We start from the raw sequence: 17,984 nt of genomic DNA, 5'->3' as shown, positions 1-17,984 counted from the left end.
ACCCGTGTAGACACAGAAGTGGACGAGGACCACGACACTTTCCTTTCCGCTTCCATTGACGCCACCAGCGTCACCCCATCAGCCCCGCGCACGCAACAGTTTGGGCTCGTCCCAGGGCCTCAATGGTCCGAGGAAAGTCAATCACTCGCTCTGCCCCTCCCACCGGCCAGGAGTGCGCACGCGTGAGAAGACAGGATTGGTGTTTTTTTTTTCGAAGACGTCAACGTGGTGACGCCTGTCCGCGGAGCTTCTCCACCAATCACATCGCCGCTTGTTGGCCGGCTGCCCCGCCCCCTGCGCCGGAGAAGGACAAAGTCATTGAGCAGGGTCGATAGTCAGTCTCTGAGCTGAGCTGCCGGTGGAGCAGCGGAACTTGGAGCTGGCGCCGCCGCCATTTTAGAGGGTGAGTGTCAGTAAGCTGGGCCGAGCCGAGCCGGCGCGTGCTCTTCCCCGGAGCGCGCGGGACTGGGCTTCTGGGTCCTGCTGGCTGCGGTCTGTGCCCCTGCGAGCGCGCGGCCCCCGCTAACTCCCGCTCCGTGTCCGCCTCTCCCCCCCAGGCCGCCATGTTCTCGTCCGTCGCGCCGCTCGCCCGCCTCAATCCATTCCACGCGCCCCAGCTGCAGCTGCTCCAGGACGGCGTGAGGAAGCGCCCGGACCCCGCCGAGCCGCCCAGCCCCAGGAGGAGCCTAGCGGCCGCCGCTGTCGCGGAAGGTAAATGGAGCAGCTGGAAGGGAGGCCGCTGCCGCCGTCCCGAGTCCCTCAGTCGTGGGGGTGGAACGAGGTCTGCCCGCCGGAGCTTGGGGCTGGGGACCGCCCTCACTCTGCACGTCGGCCTGGCTGGGGAGGGGCCGCCTCCAGCGGGCCTCTCCGGTGCTGTTTGGAGGGCAAGGAAGGGCACAGGGCGGGGGAGACGCGCCCAGTCTCGGCTCCTTCCCGGCTTGTGGCGGGTCCCAGGTGCTCCGGGTCCGATTGCCCCGCCCCGCGCCCGGGTAGCTCACTGTCACCCCTAGCGCGTCACGGCCGGGGCGCCCCGGGCCTGGCTCTACCGCTGTAACCTTGGTGCGGCCAGGCCGCAGGCCTGTGTCCCCCCGCTTCTGGGAGAGCCAGAGCTGCCCTCTTCTCCAGTGCGTGAGCCCCGGAAAGCTGTGCTGGGGCACCGGGCAGTGTTGCTGCGGCTGGTTCACAGCCACCTAGGAAAGCGCTGGTAAAGACTACAAGGGCTGCCAGTCACTTATTCCTTCCTCTGGGTATTTTCCTGGCACACATCACCATCTGTACTCACCATCCATGTCTTAAAGCAAGGGCATGTTCCCTGTAAAAAGTAAATCTCGTATGGTGCCCACCAGAGCTTTTAGCAAGATCTTCCTCTTCCCTTTAATAAAGGGAATAGATCTGGCCTGTATTGAAAATCCTGAATGGCTTGGAATTTTTTTCTGTATTGTGAACTCCATTTGAAGGAATTACAAAATCTGCAAATGTTTAAAAATAATTGGATGGAAACTGGAAATCTGGACAACTTCATCAATTAGTCAAAGTACTACCACCCTTCTCTCTGAATATCCTAGCCAAATTTTCAATGTGTCTCATTCATGCTTTTTTCTTTTTTAAGAAATCATTATAAAGGTATCTTCCTATACATAAAGTGCTGTCAAACTCTGCAGTGTGGCAAATGAAAAATTTCTATCATGTCACGACCATAATCTTGTGTGTGTAACAATAGTAATTAAAAATCACATTCTTATATCAGGAAAGTTTCTGGTTAATATCAGCACTTTTTTCTTAATTAGATCTCCATCCTCTTTACAAAGGAGGTTTATATCACTATCTCCATTTTATAGACTGGGAAACTAAGTCAGAGGTGAGGTGATTTGTCCAAGAACACTTGACAGGCCAGTAGCTGAGCTGGAAATAGAACCCAGGTCTCCTGATTTGTGGCTTGCTGCTCTAGCCTCTCAACCACTCTGTTTCCCATTTAAAAAACGCTGGGCTTTAGTATATAAAATGAAGACATCTTTTCTTAAAGAAAAGATGGTCTCCTACTTTATTTACTTTTCTCCCTTCTTGGCTGCAGACATTAATGGCTGCAAAGAGACTAAGAATGCCATAGAGGGATAAATACAGGCTTTTCAACTGAGCACTTCACATACTAATTTATATTCCAGGATGTAGAAAAGTGTACTAACCACTTTATAGATATGTAATTGAGCTGCATAAGTAACAGTGGCTTTCCCAAGGCTGCACACAGACACACTGGGAGCCGAACCCATTAGTCTTGATGTTAGTCAAGTGCACCTAGCATAAGATCATGCTTTCTCTGTCAAGACTATTCTTAAGAGTGAAGTACATGACTTTTGTAGAATATGCCTTATATTAGTACTGGCTTATCAATTCTGTCCTATTATCATTTCAGAGAGGCTTTATTTGGTTCCTGAGAATGTAACTAGTGTACCTTTGACTTTGTTCTAACTAAGACTCTGGATTATTCCTGAGAAACTGTACTTGCCTATTTTTGAGGTGGTGGTATTGGCAACAGTATTCTTCTGGAAAGTTGTCCTTTAAGTTATTTGCTTTATTCTATTTAGGTTAGGTTAAAAATTCATCTTTCTTTTGTTTGGATGCCACTTGATACTGTCTCTGGTTCTTCACATCCAAGTAAACTGAAGAAATGTAACACTTGTCATTGTCTCTGTGCTGAATAATTTTATTATACAGTAACAAAGATGAAAATACTTAATGAACTTTAAGTATGGCTTCATGTGAAGGAAACATCTCAGAATAAGACTCAAAGTGTAACTTTTGGATTTAAGACTACTTTGTGTATTTCTGTCCCTGTGGCCCCTTGGAGGGCGAAGCGGGGGGAGAGGGTGTGCTTGTGGTGCCTCATGCTGTTCCTCCTGGCAGGGACTGCCCCCGCAGCTCCCATTTTCCGGGAATGGGGAAATATGGCCAATGGGAGCTTCAGAGGCAGTCCCTGCAGGGAGGGCCACAGAGGTGTGATGCCTGCTTCGTGGAGTGATGTGAGGCTGGGGCAGGCAGAAAGCCTGTCTCAGCCCTGCTGTGCTGCTGACCAGGAGCTGCCTGAGGTAAGTGCTGCCTGGTGGGATCCCAGCCCAGAGCTCCCTCCTGGAGTCAGCCCTCCATAACTCCTCCTGCAACCTGAACCCCTGCCCCAGCTCAGAGCCCCCTTCTGCACCATAACTCCCTCCCAGAGCTTGCACGCCTCACCTCTTCCTGCACCCCAAACCTCTGCCTCAGCCCAGAACCCCCTCCCATACTTCAAACCCCATGGCTCCAACCCAGACCCACACCTCATCCCACAACCCAACCCTGAGCCCAGTGAGAGTTGAGGAGAGCAAGCAATTGGGTTGGGGGTGGGGGAGGTGGAGTGAGTGGGGCAGAGCCTCTGAGTAGATCCTGGGGTAGGGTAGATCCTGGGTTGCACTTAAATTCAAAAGTGATTTTGTGTGTGAAAAGGTTGGAGACCACTGAACTAGAGGTATTGTGTTAAACCAGTGTGACTTCATGTATATTGGTTCTCTTACATATGTTTAATCATGCTTATGTAAGTGTCCTTACCAAAGCTGCACTGATTCAACTTACCTGGTCTAATGACCAGTACAGCTTTGTGCAGACTAGAGTCCTAACTGTTGCACTTTCTATCTCTTCAAATGGCTTTCTTCGATCTGTGTTAAATTTGTGCTTGCACCTAAATAAAAGTCAAATGTAAAGACTGAGGTGCTCCACTAAATTAAAAACATAAATAGTTGGCTCAATATTTCATTAAAAGGAAAAGCTCACTCAGTGAAAACGTTGACAAATGAGAATGTGAATGGACACTTTCAAGTTGGCAGGCCTGGAACTCAACCTAGCTGCTCTTTATTTTGTCCAGAAAATTAGGAGTGAAGCCAGGAGCCAGTACCATAGTATTTGAGCAACCCATTAACCAGCTAGTATCTGTATCAAAAGATTGAAGTGATTGCCCATGATTTCTATCTAATATGCCTGAGGATTATTGGAAATGGATTTTAAACATGAAATACTAAGTAGTCTTCAGACATGTACAGTTAAGTGTACAAACTTTAATGCTTTTCTTTCTGATTAAACAGAGGACTATAGCTGTGCATATGGCTCAGGCAGATTCTTTCTCCTTTGTGGCCTTGGTGGGATTATTAGCTGTGGTACAACACATACAGCATTGGTTCCCCTAGACCTGGTTAAATGCAGAATTCAGGTTTGTTTTGCATGTTGAATGTGGTGAAAACTCATAAAGCATGGTTATGAAGTGTGATACGTCTGCTAACAGAAGCTGGAGGAGTAAGTTATCTGTCATGCAAGATGTTCTCCAGCTGTGCATGGGGCTTTATATAAAAGCATGGTGTCTTTGTTTTGCTACAGAGGAATACAGTTGTGAATATGGCTCGCTCAAGTTTTATGCTCTCTGTGGTTTTGGTGGGGTCCTAAGTTGTGGCCTGACGCACACTGCAGTCGTACCTCTGGATTTAGTGAAATGTCGTATCCAGGTTTGTATCTGAATAAAACAAACTCCAAATCTTCTTTAATTTAATCTATTTTCATATTTAGTCCAGAGGCTGTATGTCACATAAGGTATTACACTATACCCACTGTAAAACTCAACACTAGTGCTTGGTGGAAAGAGAAAATAATCAAGCTTTAATGTTTTTTGGATTACATGAACATCCATTTGGATTAATAAAAAACTTTGCATCCTTGTGATGCAGATGAATGACAGCATAGGTGAATAGAGAACTTTTAACCACTTTGGCTAAAACAAATCAAGGCTGAAATCTCAATTACAGTTGAGAAACATGCTTTTGAGTAACTCATGGCAAAAGTTTGCCACCAGTTGTCTTAAGTATCTTGTTTTGCTAGTTTTTGGTCACACTTCTGTGGGGAGCGTTGGACTGATACCTGTTTCTTAGCATTCTGGAAGTAGGGGGAAATTACCTTAAGAGTATGAGATGCATGATGTGCATATATAAGAGAAATGAAAATTAATATAGAGAACCTCTGTGCATGGACTCTGGATTAAGTTTTTAATTAGAGCCTTCCTTATGAACAAATGGAAAATGCATAGCAATTGGAAGCCAACACTTACGTTAAAATGATACTAAAACTTGCAATTACTTGTGTTGCAATATTAAATTAATGCTTGCATGGTTAGCTATCAGTGACTATAAGAAAAGTGTGGTATAGGCCAGCAGTCAAATGGTAAAACATGATTAAGCAGACTTGAGGAGACTGAATGCCTATTCAATTTGAATGTTTAAATTATTTACACAAAAATATAAGAATCTGTTGCACATTCATTGATTAATGGCACAACTAAGTGGCTGTTCGGCCAAAGGCTTATGTTCCAAGAACAAGGTAGATTAAAGCGCATCTCTAAATTGCTAGAAATTAACTGGCTTTCAGGTTACTATGTGAGGTGAGCAACGTTTCTAGAGCTAGCAGACATCTAGTGGTGATAGAACTGAGACTGGGAGAAATGGATGTGAACTTTGTACCAGTCTTGATATCCTTTCATTTAGAATTGCATGTCATTCAGAGATCTCTAAACCTCCTTTAAGGCTGGAAGCTGGTGTACTGTTTTGGGAAGTTGTGATCCCATTATGAAAGATATGGTGAACTTAATGCATTTGACTGAATGCTAGTTATGCTTCAGGTGAAGGCATCATAAGCTCATGTAAATGGTTTGGGTTGAAACCACTGGACTCAAGTAAAGATTCATGTTTTACCAAGTAAAACCTGCAATTCGCTTTAAATGTTTTACTTAAAGTAAACGTCTACTCTAAATAGAGGAATAGTCATTTATAAAGTATGCAGGTAACAACACTTCTGTAACATTGTACTCTGAAATCACTTCCATAAAACAGGCTCTAAAGAGGCATCAGATCCTGAATTTTAAAGTAAATAGATATGCTTGACACTTCTGAGTTATTCCCTTGTATACTAAAGGGACAGTCAGTATGAGATCTGTGCTCCACTTGCCCTGTAGTCATCCCTATCAGTTCCTGTGGCTTTGTATGGCATTTTCCTTCTTTCATATTGCCGTGAGTCTCAAATAAGAGAAACTGTCAAGTGTTAAGTGCACAAAAGCAAGAGATAGTGAGACTTCCTCTAAATCTTTATCAATCTGATGTAGCAGTAGTATTAAATTGATTGGCTTCCTTTAGTTATTTACAACATTAAAAAGCTAGACTAGCTCTCAGAATGTTACTGAATTGAATACTGGATTATTACTGAAATATCACTCAAACATATTTTCACAGTACAAAATTTACATCTTCTGCAATTCTGGGTAAAAATAGGAACAGGAAATAAGACAGAGGGAAGGTGAGACCTTGATACCTCCATAGTGAGGTGAGCAACAAGTTAGACCTAAGATTTGTAGTTTCAAAAAAAACCTAGTAACTGAAGAATACTACTTCTGTTGCTTAGCAAATGGTGAGGTGAGCTTTAAGGCTCAGTCTACACTTAAATTTTATACCAGCATAGCCATGTCCAATAATCATATCCTTAACTGACATTGCTATTCTGGCATATCCCTTCAAGTGTGGACATGGTTATACTGACGACGTAACTGCTTATTCTAGTTGGGGGAACTGAAATAAGCAGTTACGCCAGTATAAATGTTCACACACATGAATGGTTGTGTGGAAAGCTACCAAGTGAAATTCCTAATGTAGTCAGAGCCACATCTGAGACTATATATATGCAGAACAAACAGTAAAAATAACTGGAATAAGCATAATTTCTCATGTCAGTATCTGAAGACTATGAATTTCAGCTGCCAGCAGCAAGCCTAATAATTAAGACTAATGACCATTAAGATTATAAGTAACGGTAATTTACTGTAGAAATCTATATCATGGTGCTATGGGAAGAGGGTAGAAAGCTTACTGCTGATGGGTTTGTGTGAGAGATCCTACTGCCTGTACCATGCAACTAACTTTCCGATTTGTTTAGGTGGACCCACAAAAATACAAAAGCATCTTCAATGGATTCTCAGTTACAGTTAAAGAAGATGGCTTTCGTGGTCTGGCTAAGGGATGGGCTCCAACTTTCTTTGGATATTCTATGCAAGGGCTCTGCAAATTTGGTTTTTATGAAGTGTTCAAAGTCCTATATGGCAACCTACTAGGAGAGGTAAGCTTTGTCTACCGCTTTTTTTGAAATCCAGTTTGTATGTTGCATATTTGTGTGGCTTATTTGCTTTACTGTTGAATGGAAATACTGAATTCAGTTTGAAAGAATACTTCAGTATAAAATCTTTGGCTCCATTTGCATTTCAGGAGAATGCATATTTGTGGCGTACATCACTATACTTGGCTGCCTCTGCCAGTGCGGAGTTTTTTGCTGATATTGCTCTAGCTCCAATGGAAGCTGCAAAGGTTCGCATTCAGACACAGCCTGGGTATGCTAACACCTTGAGACAAGCTGCTCCAAAAATGTTTGCAGAAGAAGGTGTATGGGCGTAAGTATTGGTATCCGTTTCTCTTTGCTGGAATATAAGAAGTTCTTGATCCTTATTAGTGAAGGAAAATTCTTCTGGTTAGCCTTAATAGTGGCTATAGCATTAAGTAAAATCTTTGATGCTTTCTACCTTGTCATATTGTATACAAGTAGTGAAGGGTACTTTGAAGATTCTGTATATCAAAATGGAATATCGGGAAACCATTACATTGCAAACCAGCCTGATTAATGTAATCGACATGCTCCTTAGATCCATCTTTGTGGATATCTTTTGTGCTGAGTTCTGCTTGTAAACTTTAGTTTCTGGTAGTTCCAGTCAACTGATATTCAGCAACTTTTTGTTGTACAGTCAAAGATGCTTGAGTCATTGGCATGTCAGAGTATTATACCTGCACATTTGCCTTTTATGTTCTGATATCAGTGGCTGTAGATCTACATGTCATTTCTCACTATCAGGACTTGGCTGGTATGCAGACATGAGTTAACTTGCACTTACAGGGAAATGATTACAAAATGTCATCACCTTAATTTTTCTCCTTCCTGTTATAGCTGCTTATCTTTCTGATAAACACTTGAGCCTGTACAATAGTTTAAATTCTGTCAGATGGCACAAGCCAAAAACACTGCTTCACTTTGCAGGTCTGGCAGTTTGCTTATTTTTACAGTTAGGAAATCTAACAACTTCGATAGATATACAGGCTGCTGAGAGAGTAAATTGAAACAGCTTCAGTGCTGTCGAGTTGCTTTTCCAAGTAGAATTGCACTCCAAAGTAGGCTAGTATTTGCTACAATTTTTACTCTCTCCACTTTTAAGGTTCTACAAAGGCGTTGTTCCTTTATGGATGAGACAGATTCCATACACAATGATGAAATTTGCCTGCTTTGAACGTACAGTTGAAGCTCTTTACAAGTATGTCGTTCCCAAGCCCCGGAGTGAATGTTCCAAGCCAGAACAATTGGTTGTCACATTTATAGCTGGCTATATTGGTAAGGAAGCCTTTGAATGCTGATTCTTCCAAGTATGAGGAAACTTATGTCCTGGGTTTTTACATAGTTTCTGGAATCACTGTAGTAACTGAACATAGGGACTTAGATACTCTTAATGAGATTAGGTAGGGAAAAATTACAAAGCTTTTGAAGTTTTGAAAAGAATGAGTAGCTGAATGAAAAATTGTCTTGGTTTTATTGACTCTTAACTGAATTATGAAAGACCATGAACATTGCTCCTTATGTAAAGTGCAATCATGTACTTTGTGGCTCCGAAACTGAAAGAGGTGCAGGTTTTGGCAGAAGGAGCACTAGCTGAGCACAGCGAAGGAAGTGACTACATAATTGACTCCCTTAAAGTTGTCAGAATGACACTCCATATCTGCACTACAGAGGAGATTCACAGAAGCAGAGCAGTATTGCACAGGGCTGCCCAGTTAGGGGATCATCTGCACAGAGTCCCACTGTTGGGATAAGGTAGGGGATCATCTGCACAGAGTCCCACTGTTGGGATAAGGTAGAGGTTATCACAAGAGGTGAGGCTTGCATATGACTGCAGTCCAGTGCTCCTAAGGCATGCAAGAGCAGACACAGCTCTGGTAGGATTTAAGAGCTATGGCAACCACCTTCTCCCTGCTACATGGCTACTAAGTTGCACATAAATGTGGCACTGTTTTCCTTAACAGCATTTGTGCTAATGGAAGTTCCTTTGATGGTACTACAGCAAACACTAAATACTGTATTGGTAAATTTCTTTCAGCTGGTGTTTTCTGTGCCATTGTTTCTCATCCTGCTGACTCTGTGGTGTCTGTGCTGAACAAGGAAAAGGGCAGTTCGGCTTCACAGGTTCTAGTGAGGCTTGGATTCAGAGGTAACTTAAAACTCATGTTCACTTTACTATATAGTAATCTCTCCCAGTTGCTAATGCTTGTGCTTTACTCAACAGGCGTATGGAAGGGTCTGTTTGCCCGTATTATTATGATTGGTACTCTGACTGCACTACAGTGGTTCATCTACGATTCTGTTAAAGTTTACTTCAGACTTCCTCGTCCACCACCACCTGAAATGCCAGAATCCCTAAAGAAGAAGCTTGCTCTAACTGAATAGACAAATCATGGACTGACTTTTCTGGTTGACCAGCATTAATGAGAAACTTTGCTCATTAAACTTTTATATATTTGACCATGTAGGAGACTAAAATTATGTATCTGATGCAATTATTGGTTGTGTCCTTACCCCAGTGAGGATTCAAAAACTTCTATTGTCATCTGTTTAAATAAATGGGAACTAGAGTGATTAGTGTTTCATTTTGGTATCATACATGTAAACTTAAAACTTTTTGCAAGAGCAAATATTATACCTTGAATCTTAAGTGAGCGAAAAGCTTAGCTCTTGAAATGCAAGAACTGGCATCTCATAAAGGTCTCTAAGAGTCTCTCTCAGATCTTGAGGGAAATGGTAAGCACCATGTCACTAGCAATGTCTGAGCACAAATGCTGTTATGATACAAAGGTGGCATAAACTTGATTTTTGCTTTCTCGTGACATGGGGGCTGCTGACTGATTTCAAGAGACTGTCCCGTAATTTATGGCGATCTGAAGGAAGACACCATAGCTTTGAGCATCCAGCAGTTCTGACTGAAATGGCAGCCAAGGAAGTGCAGCATAGAGGCTACCTCTTCATTGCCATAGTGTCATCAGCCACTTACCCAGTAGGGCTTTCACTTGTAGCAGCCCAGGTAACTTCTGCTGGCTTGTTGACCAGATTCTGCTTTTGGAATGGTGCACAATTCATGTGTGGACTCTCACAACTACCTATTTCAGTGATTCCCAACTTCAGTAAGGAGCATTTTTCTCTTTCAACCCACCCAGCTGTGAATTCAATTGGGGGGGGGGAGTTAAGGAGGGGGTCTTAGTCATAGGCCAGTGTTGTCATCCTCTGCTGTTGCTGCCACTGCCTCATCACTCCACTAAAGGTGCATCAACCACCCACAGTAGCACCCTCTGCCCCAGCACTGCAACTCTAATCCCATTGTGGAGTAGAGGGGCGAACCCAGGGGTGGGAGGGTTCTCCCTGCCACTCTTCTTGTGTACTGTCTAGAGGGGAGAGGAGCAATTCTAGCCCCATTTTGTTGCTACCATGGGCATGGCAACCAGATTTGCTTATGCATATGCTGGCTTAGAAGTACAGAAAACTGCTTTCATTTTATGTATATCAAAGACTATGCTGTACCTGTCAAATATGCCTGCTTTCCACTAGCACAGTGTTGAAGTTACTAGATGTCTGCTTAAAGAATGCTGCTAGTATTTATTTGAAAGTATGTACTGTAAGAATAAGTCTGGTTACAGACAGTATGGAGAGTTGTAATTCATTTATCTTTTCAGCTAGAGATGATGCAGTGCACAATGATAAAAATATAATAAACATCTAGCTTCATTCCTGGTAGTGAATAATACCTCTCAAAAATTTTAATTTTTTTGTTGTATGATACTCTTCCAAAACGTGAATAGAAGAGTGGTGGTGGGAGAACTGGAAGAAACTTGCTCCAGTTGAAGTTACTAGCTGAAGAACGGGGTAGATTTGAGCTACTTTCTTCCTGGTAGCAGCTGGGGGGGGGGGGGGGGGGAACCCTGAGCCCTGCAAGTTTCAGCACTGTAAAGTGCCAGTGTAGACTGCATCAGTGCTGGTAACTACTCCCCTTGTGGAGGTGGTTTTCTTTAGAGCACTGGGAGAGTGCTCTATGCCACCACTACGCAAGCCATGTTAATGCATTGCTGTGGTAGCACTTTAACATTGCCAGTGAAGACCTGGCCTAAGTTGAAAATAGCTCCTTGAACACCCAGAACCATTCTCTGGCAGGAACATTAACTGTGACAGATACCTATTCCCTAAAGCCTAATATTCACCATTTCATTATTGTCCCTAGAATCATAGACTTTAAGGTCAGACAGAACCATTATGATTATCTAGTCTGACCTGTACAATGCAGGCCACAGAATCTTACCCACCCACTCCTGTATCAAACCTGTCTTAAACCATGATTTGAGGACTTACTTCAAGCTGCAGAGAGCCTTCCAGCAAGTGACCTGTGCCCCATGCTGCAGAGGAAGGCAAAAAAAAACCCAGGGCTTCTGCCAATCTGCCCTGGAGGAAAATTCCTTCCTGACCCCAGCTAAACCCTGAGCATGTGGGCAAGACTCACCAGCTAGACACCCCTGAAAGAATTCTCTAGTAACTCAGATCCCATCCCATCACAAGCCTTTGGGAATGTTTACACTAGTAGTCAGACTAATTAATTGCCAGAAATAGGCTATCCCATTATACTATCCCCTCCAATAGCTTATCAAGCTTAGTCTTGAAGCCAGATATGTCTTTTGCCCCCACTACTCCCCTTGGAAGGCTGTTCCAAAACTTCACTCCTCTGATGGTTAGAAACCTTCATCTAATTTCAAGTCTAAACTTCCTGATAGCCAGTTTATATCCATTTGTTCTTGTGTCTACCTTGGTACTGAGCTTAAATAATTCCTCTCCCTTCCTAGTATTTATTCCTCTGATATATTTATAGAGAGCAATCATATCTCCCCCTCAGCCATCTTTTGGTTAGGCTAAACAAGCCAAACTCTTTGAGTCTCCTTTCATATGACAGGTTTTCCATTCCTCGGATCATCCTAGTAGACCACCTCTGAACCTGTTCCAGTTTGAATTCATCCTTCTTAAACATGGGAGACCAGAACTGCACACAGTATTCCAGATGAGATCTCACTAGTACCTTCTATAACGGTACTAACACCTCCTTATACTGGAAGTACCTCGCCTCATGCATCCCAAGACCGCATTAGCTTATCACATTGGCAGCTCATAGTCATCTTGTGATCAACCAATACTCTGAGGTCCTTCTCCTCTGTTACTTCCAACTGATGCCTCCCTGGCTTATAACAATAGTTCTTCTTGTTATTAATCCCAAAATGCATGACCTTGCACTTTTCACTATTAAATTTCATTCTATTACTATTACTCCAGTTTACAAGGTCATCCAGATCTTCCTGTATGGTATCCTGGTCCTTTGTATTGGCAATACCTCCCGGCTTTGTGTCATCTGCAAACTTTATTAGCACATTCCCACTTTTTGTTCCAAGGTCAGTAATAAAAAGATGAAATAAGACTGGTCCCAAAACTGATCCTTCAGGAACTCCACTAGTAACCTCCCTTCAGCTTAACAATTCACCTTTAGTATGACCCGTTGTAGTCTCCCCTTTAACCAGTTCCTTATCCACCTTTAAATTTTCATATTGATCCCCATCTTTTCCAATTTAGCTAATTCCCCATGTGGAACTGTATCAAATGCATTACTAAAATCAAGGTAAATTAGAGCCACTGTATTTCCTTTGTCTAAAAAATGTTACCTTCTCGAAGGAGATTGGGTTGGTTTGGCATGGTCTACCTTTTGTAAAACCATGTTGTATTTTGTCCCAATTACTATTGACCTCAATGTCCTTGACTACTTTTTCCTTCAATTTTTTTTCCAAGACCTTGCATACTACAGATGTCAAACTGACAGGCCCGTAGTTGCCCGGATCACGTTTTGTCCCTTTCTTAAAGATAGGAACTATGTTATCAATTCTCTAGTCATACAGTACAACCCCTGAGTTTACAGATGCATTAAAAATTCTTGGTAATGGACTTGCAATTTCATGTGCCAGTTGCTTTAATATTCTTGGATGAAGATTATCTGGGCCCCCTGATTTCATCCCATTAAGCTGTTCGCGTTTGGCTTCTACCGTGGATGTGGTAATATCTACTTCCGTATCCTATTTGTCATCCTACCATTATCCGTAAGCTCATTAGCCTCATTAAAGACTGAGGCAAAGTATTTGTTTAGATATTGAGTCATGCCTAGATTATCCTTAACCCCCACTCCATCCTCAGTGTTTAGTGATCCCACTTCTTTGTTTTCTTCTTATTTATATGACTATGCCTGGTTCAACTCATAATAGTCCTACTGTTGACCCCTTGCAGAGAGCTTTCTCTTCTGCCCAGATAGTTGCCTATGCCGTCCCCCCTGGATCTGCCTGAGCCTCTTTATTTTCCACTTACCATCTGCAATGAGCAAATACCAAAATGTTAGATAAGCGTCTCAGAGGTCAGCTGACTTGTCAATATTCCTTCAACCCAGACCCAAATGAACTTCTAATTTTTCATCATGATCATACAATTTCCCACTTTCACACTGAGAACTGTACGTATGTTACAAGATAAGGGATTGTGTAAATACATTTGATCTAGAATTGAATAGTATCTCTACACTGTTGATAGATCTCATGTGACCTCTGAAAGTCTGGCGTTGAAATCCTCATCACCCACCTGAGCCAGCTTAGAAAAGTCCCCAGTGTATTAATTTTGCACTCACTTTATAGCTTAGGTTGTAAGGTCTTTTGGGTATGGGCTGCACTTTTGGGGTGTGTACAGTGCCTAGCATATTGGAGGTACTACTAGAATACAAATGATGAAATAAGTCTGAGGAAGAGATCATAGCCTTTGGAATATGTCCTAATACTACTGACTGCCATGAGACTATATACATGAAAAAGTTTGATAAAATATAATAGAACATGCATATATGGCAGAGTCTAAGAAGCAGTCCTTTGCTTTGAGTAACCACCTGACAAAATTATCAGAGCATCTAATATTTTGATCAACCTTTAGTTAAAGATCACTTCTACTAAGCAACTTGTTTTTCTTTCAGAAAGTCTTTTAACACAAGTTTCACTATACACTAGCTGCTGCCACCTCACTTCTGAGGCATTTACTTGATCTTCACAAACATAACTTTCTCCAGCTAATGTGGATAACAGATACTCAATTTTAATTTCCTGTTGGGAGCAAGGACCTTTTTCTTTTGGTATGACTCCTCTTGTGTGATTGCCTTTAAACAAAATTTAAAAAAATCTTAAAATTCCTTTAAGACTTTGGTGCCCTCCAGAGGCAAGAGTAGTGGCTTTCAATGGGTGGTGATTTCTACATATATGATTGGTTTTATAGAGAAGAGAACCTAACTGCTGCACAAGAAATCAACAGATGGGAACTCCCCAAAGTCAAACAAACCCAGATATTTTATATTTTTACCTGTTGTTTCAAGGATGTTTTTTGTGTTTTGATCGTGTGTGTTTGTTCTAGCAATGACTTTTTTGATTGGAGTGGGTCAAAGAATGAAAACCTTCATTTCAAAATAATTTATTGTATGACTTTAGGAAAAATAACCAACTTATTTAGAGTATTATTTGAAGGAAAGATAAGGGAAGCAGAGTAGTGGAGAGGTACCAGTGAAAGAGGAAAAAGCTAGATGGAGCAACCATATGGGAAGGGACATGGAATAAAAAAGACAGAGACAATGGAAAGAGGATGAAAATATAGGGGGAGAATGACTGGAATTTTCAATGGATCCATATATAGTAACTTCAAAAAAAGTCAACTAGCACTTACTAACTGCTAAACAATCAAGTTCTGGGGGCCTTAGCATTCCCTAAGACTTCTGGCTGTGATTTGGTCTTACAAGGATTTTCTCAAGTGCTGTACCTTACCTCTCTCAATCTATTTCCTTCATAAACATTGCTGTTCTTATACCATGGCTTTTTATTTCCTCGCCTCTGGTACATCTATTCACATTCTCTTGCCTTTAGTACACCTCTTCCATCTCTTACTCTTACCTGCCCTTCTCAAATCTCAATGGCTCTATAAATGCTTCTCTTACCAGAGCAATATCACATCGGATGGGGGATGTTTTGATGTTTCTGAGCCTAGACAATGTCTCCTGTGCTAAATTTGGTCTTCAGTCTAGCACTTTTACAGATCAAGTGATAGTGCATGTAGGGGACAAATGAAGAGCAGAGGCCTCTCAGACAGGGAGCCCAAAGACATTGGAATGAGGGCCCTCTGCTAGGGTTAGTACCTCTTTCACGACACTGTCCCTACACAGAGTTCTGCTCTGCTGTAGAAAGAAATCCTAGAGCTCTACTCCGTTGTGACTACAGTCCTGAATAAAGGATTCCATTTAGTTTGCTAAAAATAATATTGTGCATTTAACATGGAAAATGTCTAACCATCTTCCCTTTTCAGAGATAACACTAATTTATTTCTGGCCATTACTCCTTTCTATATCCATAACACACTGATCGATTTAAAATAAAAATGAAACCCCAGACATTTTGGGAAAATCAAATGAAGCTACAGTTTTGTGAACTTGTGTTTAAGCCTGAATCTGGAATCCACAATTCTATCCCTGACTTCAAAGCAGTAGGGAAGGTTGAAGACCCACTTGTCAATCTGTAGGCCTATCTGAGACAAGAAAGCAAACTTGTAGGTAAGAACAAAAATATCAGTTAAATCGTTTACATTTTTAAAATTATGTAAAAATATTCTACTTTAGTTATGAAAAAAACCCTGCTTCGCTAAGAAGAACCTGTTCTGGGTCCCTCTGATGTAAATGGGACTTTCATCACTTCAAAAGAAGGAGGCTTGACCTCTAAATTTGTTTCAGTATGCTTTGAAAAGAAGCCTTTAAATTACACCTCTCTTTCAGTGTCTTAGTACTAAGCTTGATTAGGTTATCGCTCTTCAAATGCTACTGCATTTTAGGCCATCTATAGTTTCAGGAAGTAATTAATTTATATCTAAAATCTTGGTTATTTCATCTTTCATATCCTTGATCTCAGTCTGAACTGTAGTTAAATTGGACAGTTTTTCATTCAAGAAAACAATTTCTTTCTCTCTTTGTAATATATCATCAACCAACCTTCCTATTCTTAATGTTAGCTCATTTATCATTGGTTCCAAACGGGCAAAATCCTTCTTTAAGTTGTACACCTTGGGTTTTAAATCGTTTGCAAATGTAACTGTCTTCAGAACTTTTGCTCTGGTACTTTCCAGATTTAAAAGCCTATCTGAATGTTTGTTGAAATCACCTCTCAGGTCAGACAATGTGATTCTAAGCTGTTCAATTCTTTTTGCGTTATCAGAGGCAGAACTTCGTAGCTTTGCAGTACGGTCAATGCTACTTGTAAGTAGATCACCTATACTTTGTACTGTCTTCTTTTCAGCTTTATCTACTTTATCTTCTAGTGCTTGCAGAGAATCAGTCAGTGAGGTCACATCTGACACTAGACCTGAAATACGTCTTATGTCAGTTTTTACTGTTGCAATCTTTAGAGATACATCTTTTGCTATAGAAGCTGTACTCTGCTCAACTTTTAAAACTGCATGAAAAAGAGTTGTTAAGTTCTCCTGCATTAGTTCTTTTTTTTGGATTATGCTCTTAGACCATGTTTTCATGCCATGGAGATCCTCTTGTAGATGTTTAACATGAGAAATTATTTGAACAGCTTCCAGTTGTTCCATTAAGTCTTGAGTCTTTTCACACTAGAGGGAGATACAAATAAAAGTATTTCACAAGATAAGCACAAGATTTTAACTAATAAGTTCATGTCAAAACTGCAGTTAAGTTTCACTTAAATATCTTTCTGTTCTGAAATCTTAATCAACAGTGATGGATCCTTGGTCTTTAGAGAACAGTATTTCTGCCACAATGCATGTGTCCCAGACTTCCACTGATTAACTCCATTTTTCAACATAAGTATAGGCAACAGGCTCATATGTATTACTAGAATTCTCCTTTTACTGTTATAACATAGATTCATAATTTTTTAAGGCTGGAAGGGTCCAGTATGATTTTCTGCTCTAACCTCTGGCATAGCATGGGTCACAGAACTTCACCTAGTAATTTCTGCATTAAGCCCATAACTTCTGTTTGAGCTATAGCATATCTTTTAGAAAGACATCCACTTAAAATAATTGTGATCCATGAATTTTCTGTAAAGGGACTCTATCCTGTTTTTACTAGAGCAAACACAGCATAAAAAATTCTTGTGAGCATTTATTACATTCACATAACAAAAAGAAACAAAACAGAAAATATAAAGACTTCAAATTGAAAAATTAAGTGATTATTCATTTGGGGCAAATTTTTAAACTATATTCAGCAAAATCCTTCAGAGGGAAAACATAGTTTAAACAGCTTCCTGCTCATATTCAAAGTTAGCTTAATGAGAGAAGATTCAATCCACTCTTGGGTTTTGTCTTAACAGATTTTTTTAAAAGATCTATTCCTGCTCTTCAGACAAACATGCAAAAGATGAGATGAGAGGAAAATCTTCTGCCATATACCACTTTATTTGTGGGTGAGGCAGGATACACTATGCAGACATGTTGATTATAAACAGGTATATTTTAGTCTGTAGACTATGATTTAGTTCTCCAGTCCAAGAGGAAATCCAGTTGGCATTTTCTGGTCTCCTCCCACTGGTTTTTCTTCATGCTGAAAAACGGCTGGTTGCTATCAGAGCATGTCATGCTGCTTATGATGGTGAAATCATAAATTAATTCCAAAAGTGGCAAAGTTTAGAAACAATTAGAAAGAAGGCAAAAGGAAGATGAGAGAGAACAGAATTGAT

At 41.3% G+C, this 17,984-nt stretch overlaps 2 protein-coding genes and 1 non-coding gene across 4 annotated transcripts in view; 2 read left to right on the top strand and 1 right to left on the bottom strand.

The window, feature by feature from the left end:
• Positions 1 to 306: 306 nt before the first annotated feature.
• SLC25A3 (solute carrier family 25 member 3) lies at positions 307 to 10,917 on the top strand. Of its 2 annotated transcripts, none has more exons than XM_030548504.1 (8): positions 307 to 403; positions 558 to 711; positions 4,107 to 4,231; positions 6,988 to 7,167; positions 7,314 to 7,495; positions 8,309 to 8,481; positions 9,242 to 9,352; positions 9,428 to 10,917. In XM_030548504.1, exons 2-8 carry the CDS (start codon positions 564 to 566, stop codon positions 9,586 to 9,588), a joined length of 1,080 nt encoding a protein of 359 aa, XP_030404364.1. In that variant the 5' UTR covers positions 307 to 403; positions 558 to 563; the 3' UTR covers positions 9,589 to 10,917. The 2 variants fall into 2 exon arrangements, with proteins under 2 accessions (XP_030404364.1, XP_030404363.1); XM_030548503.1 differs by lacking the exon at positions 4,107 to 4,231 and adding an exon at positions 4,396 to 4,520 and having other exon boundaries at positions 308 to 403.
• Positions 7,731 to 7,973, top strand: LOC115644629. Its single transcript, XR_003998564.1, has one exon. It is a non-coding gene; the product is annotated as a small nucleolar RNA SNORA53 (small nucleolar RNA).
• A 3,779-nt stretch (positions 10,918 to 14,696) lies between the features above and the next one.
• Positions 14,697 to 17,984, bottom strand: part of IKBIP (IKBKB interacting protein) — a 29,237-nt gene continuing 25,949 nt past the window's right edge. Inside the window, exon 4 of the mRNA XM_030548494.1 lies at positions 14,697 to 16,893. Within this exon, the coding sequence (XP_030404354.1) occupies positions 16,138 to 16,893 (756 nt within the window). The 3' untranslated portion in view covers positions 14,697 to 16,137. The remainder of the gene's footprint in view (positions 16,894 to 17,984) is intronic.

Source organism: Gopherus evgoodei, chromosome 1 (genome assembly GCF_007399415.2).
Source record: "Gopherus evgoodei ecotype Sinaloan lineage chromosome 1, rGopEvg1_v1.p, whole genome shotgun sequence".
In the NCBI taxonomy this organism is placed as follows: domain Eukaryota; kingdom Metazoa; phylum Chordata; order Testudines; family Testudinidae; genus Gopherus; species Gopherus evgoodei.
Note: the sequence above shows the minus strand (reverse complement) of the source record. Positions and strands in the feature narration are given on the sequence as shown.

What these genes read in the sequence shown, in the direction of transcription:
- SLC25A3 (XM_030548504.1), top strand. Translation starts at nt 564, where the DNA reads ATGTTCTCGTCCGTCGCGCCGCTCGCCCGCCTCAATCCATTCCACGCG. An exon ending in GGCCGCCGCTGTCGCGGAAG is followed by an intron (nt 712 to 4,106) that starts GTAAATGGAGCA and finishes CTGATTAAACAG; the next exon opens with AGGACTATAGCTGTGCATAT. An exon ending in AGTGAGGCTTGGATTCAGAG is followed by an intron (nt 9,353 to 9,427) that starts GTAACTTAAAAC and finishes TTTACTCAACAG; the next exon opens with GCGTATGGAAGGGTCTGTTT.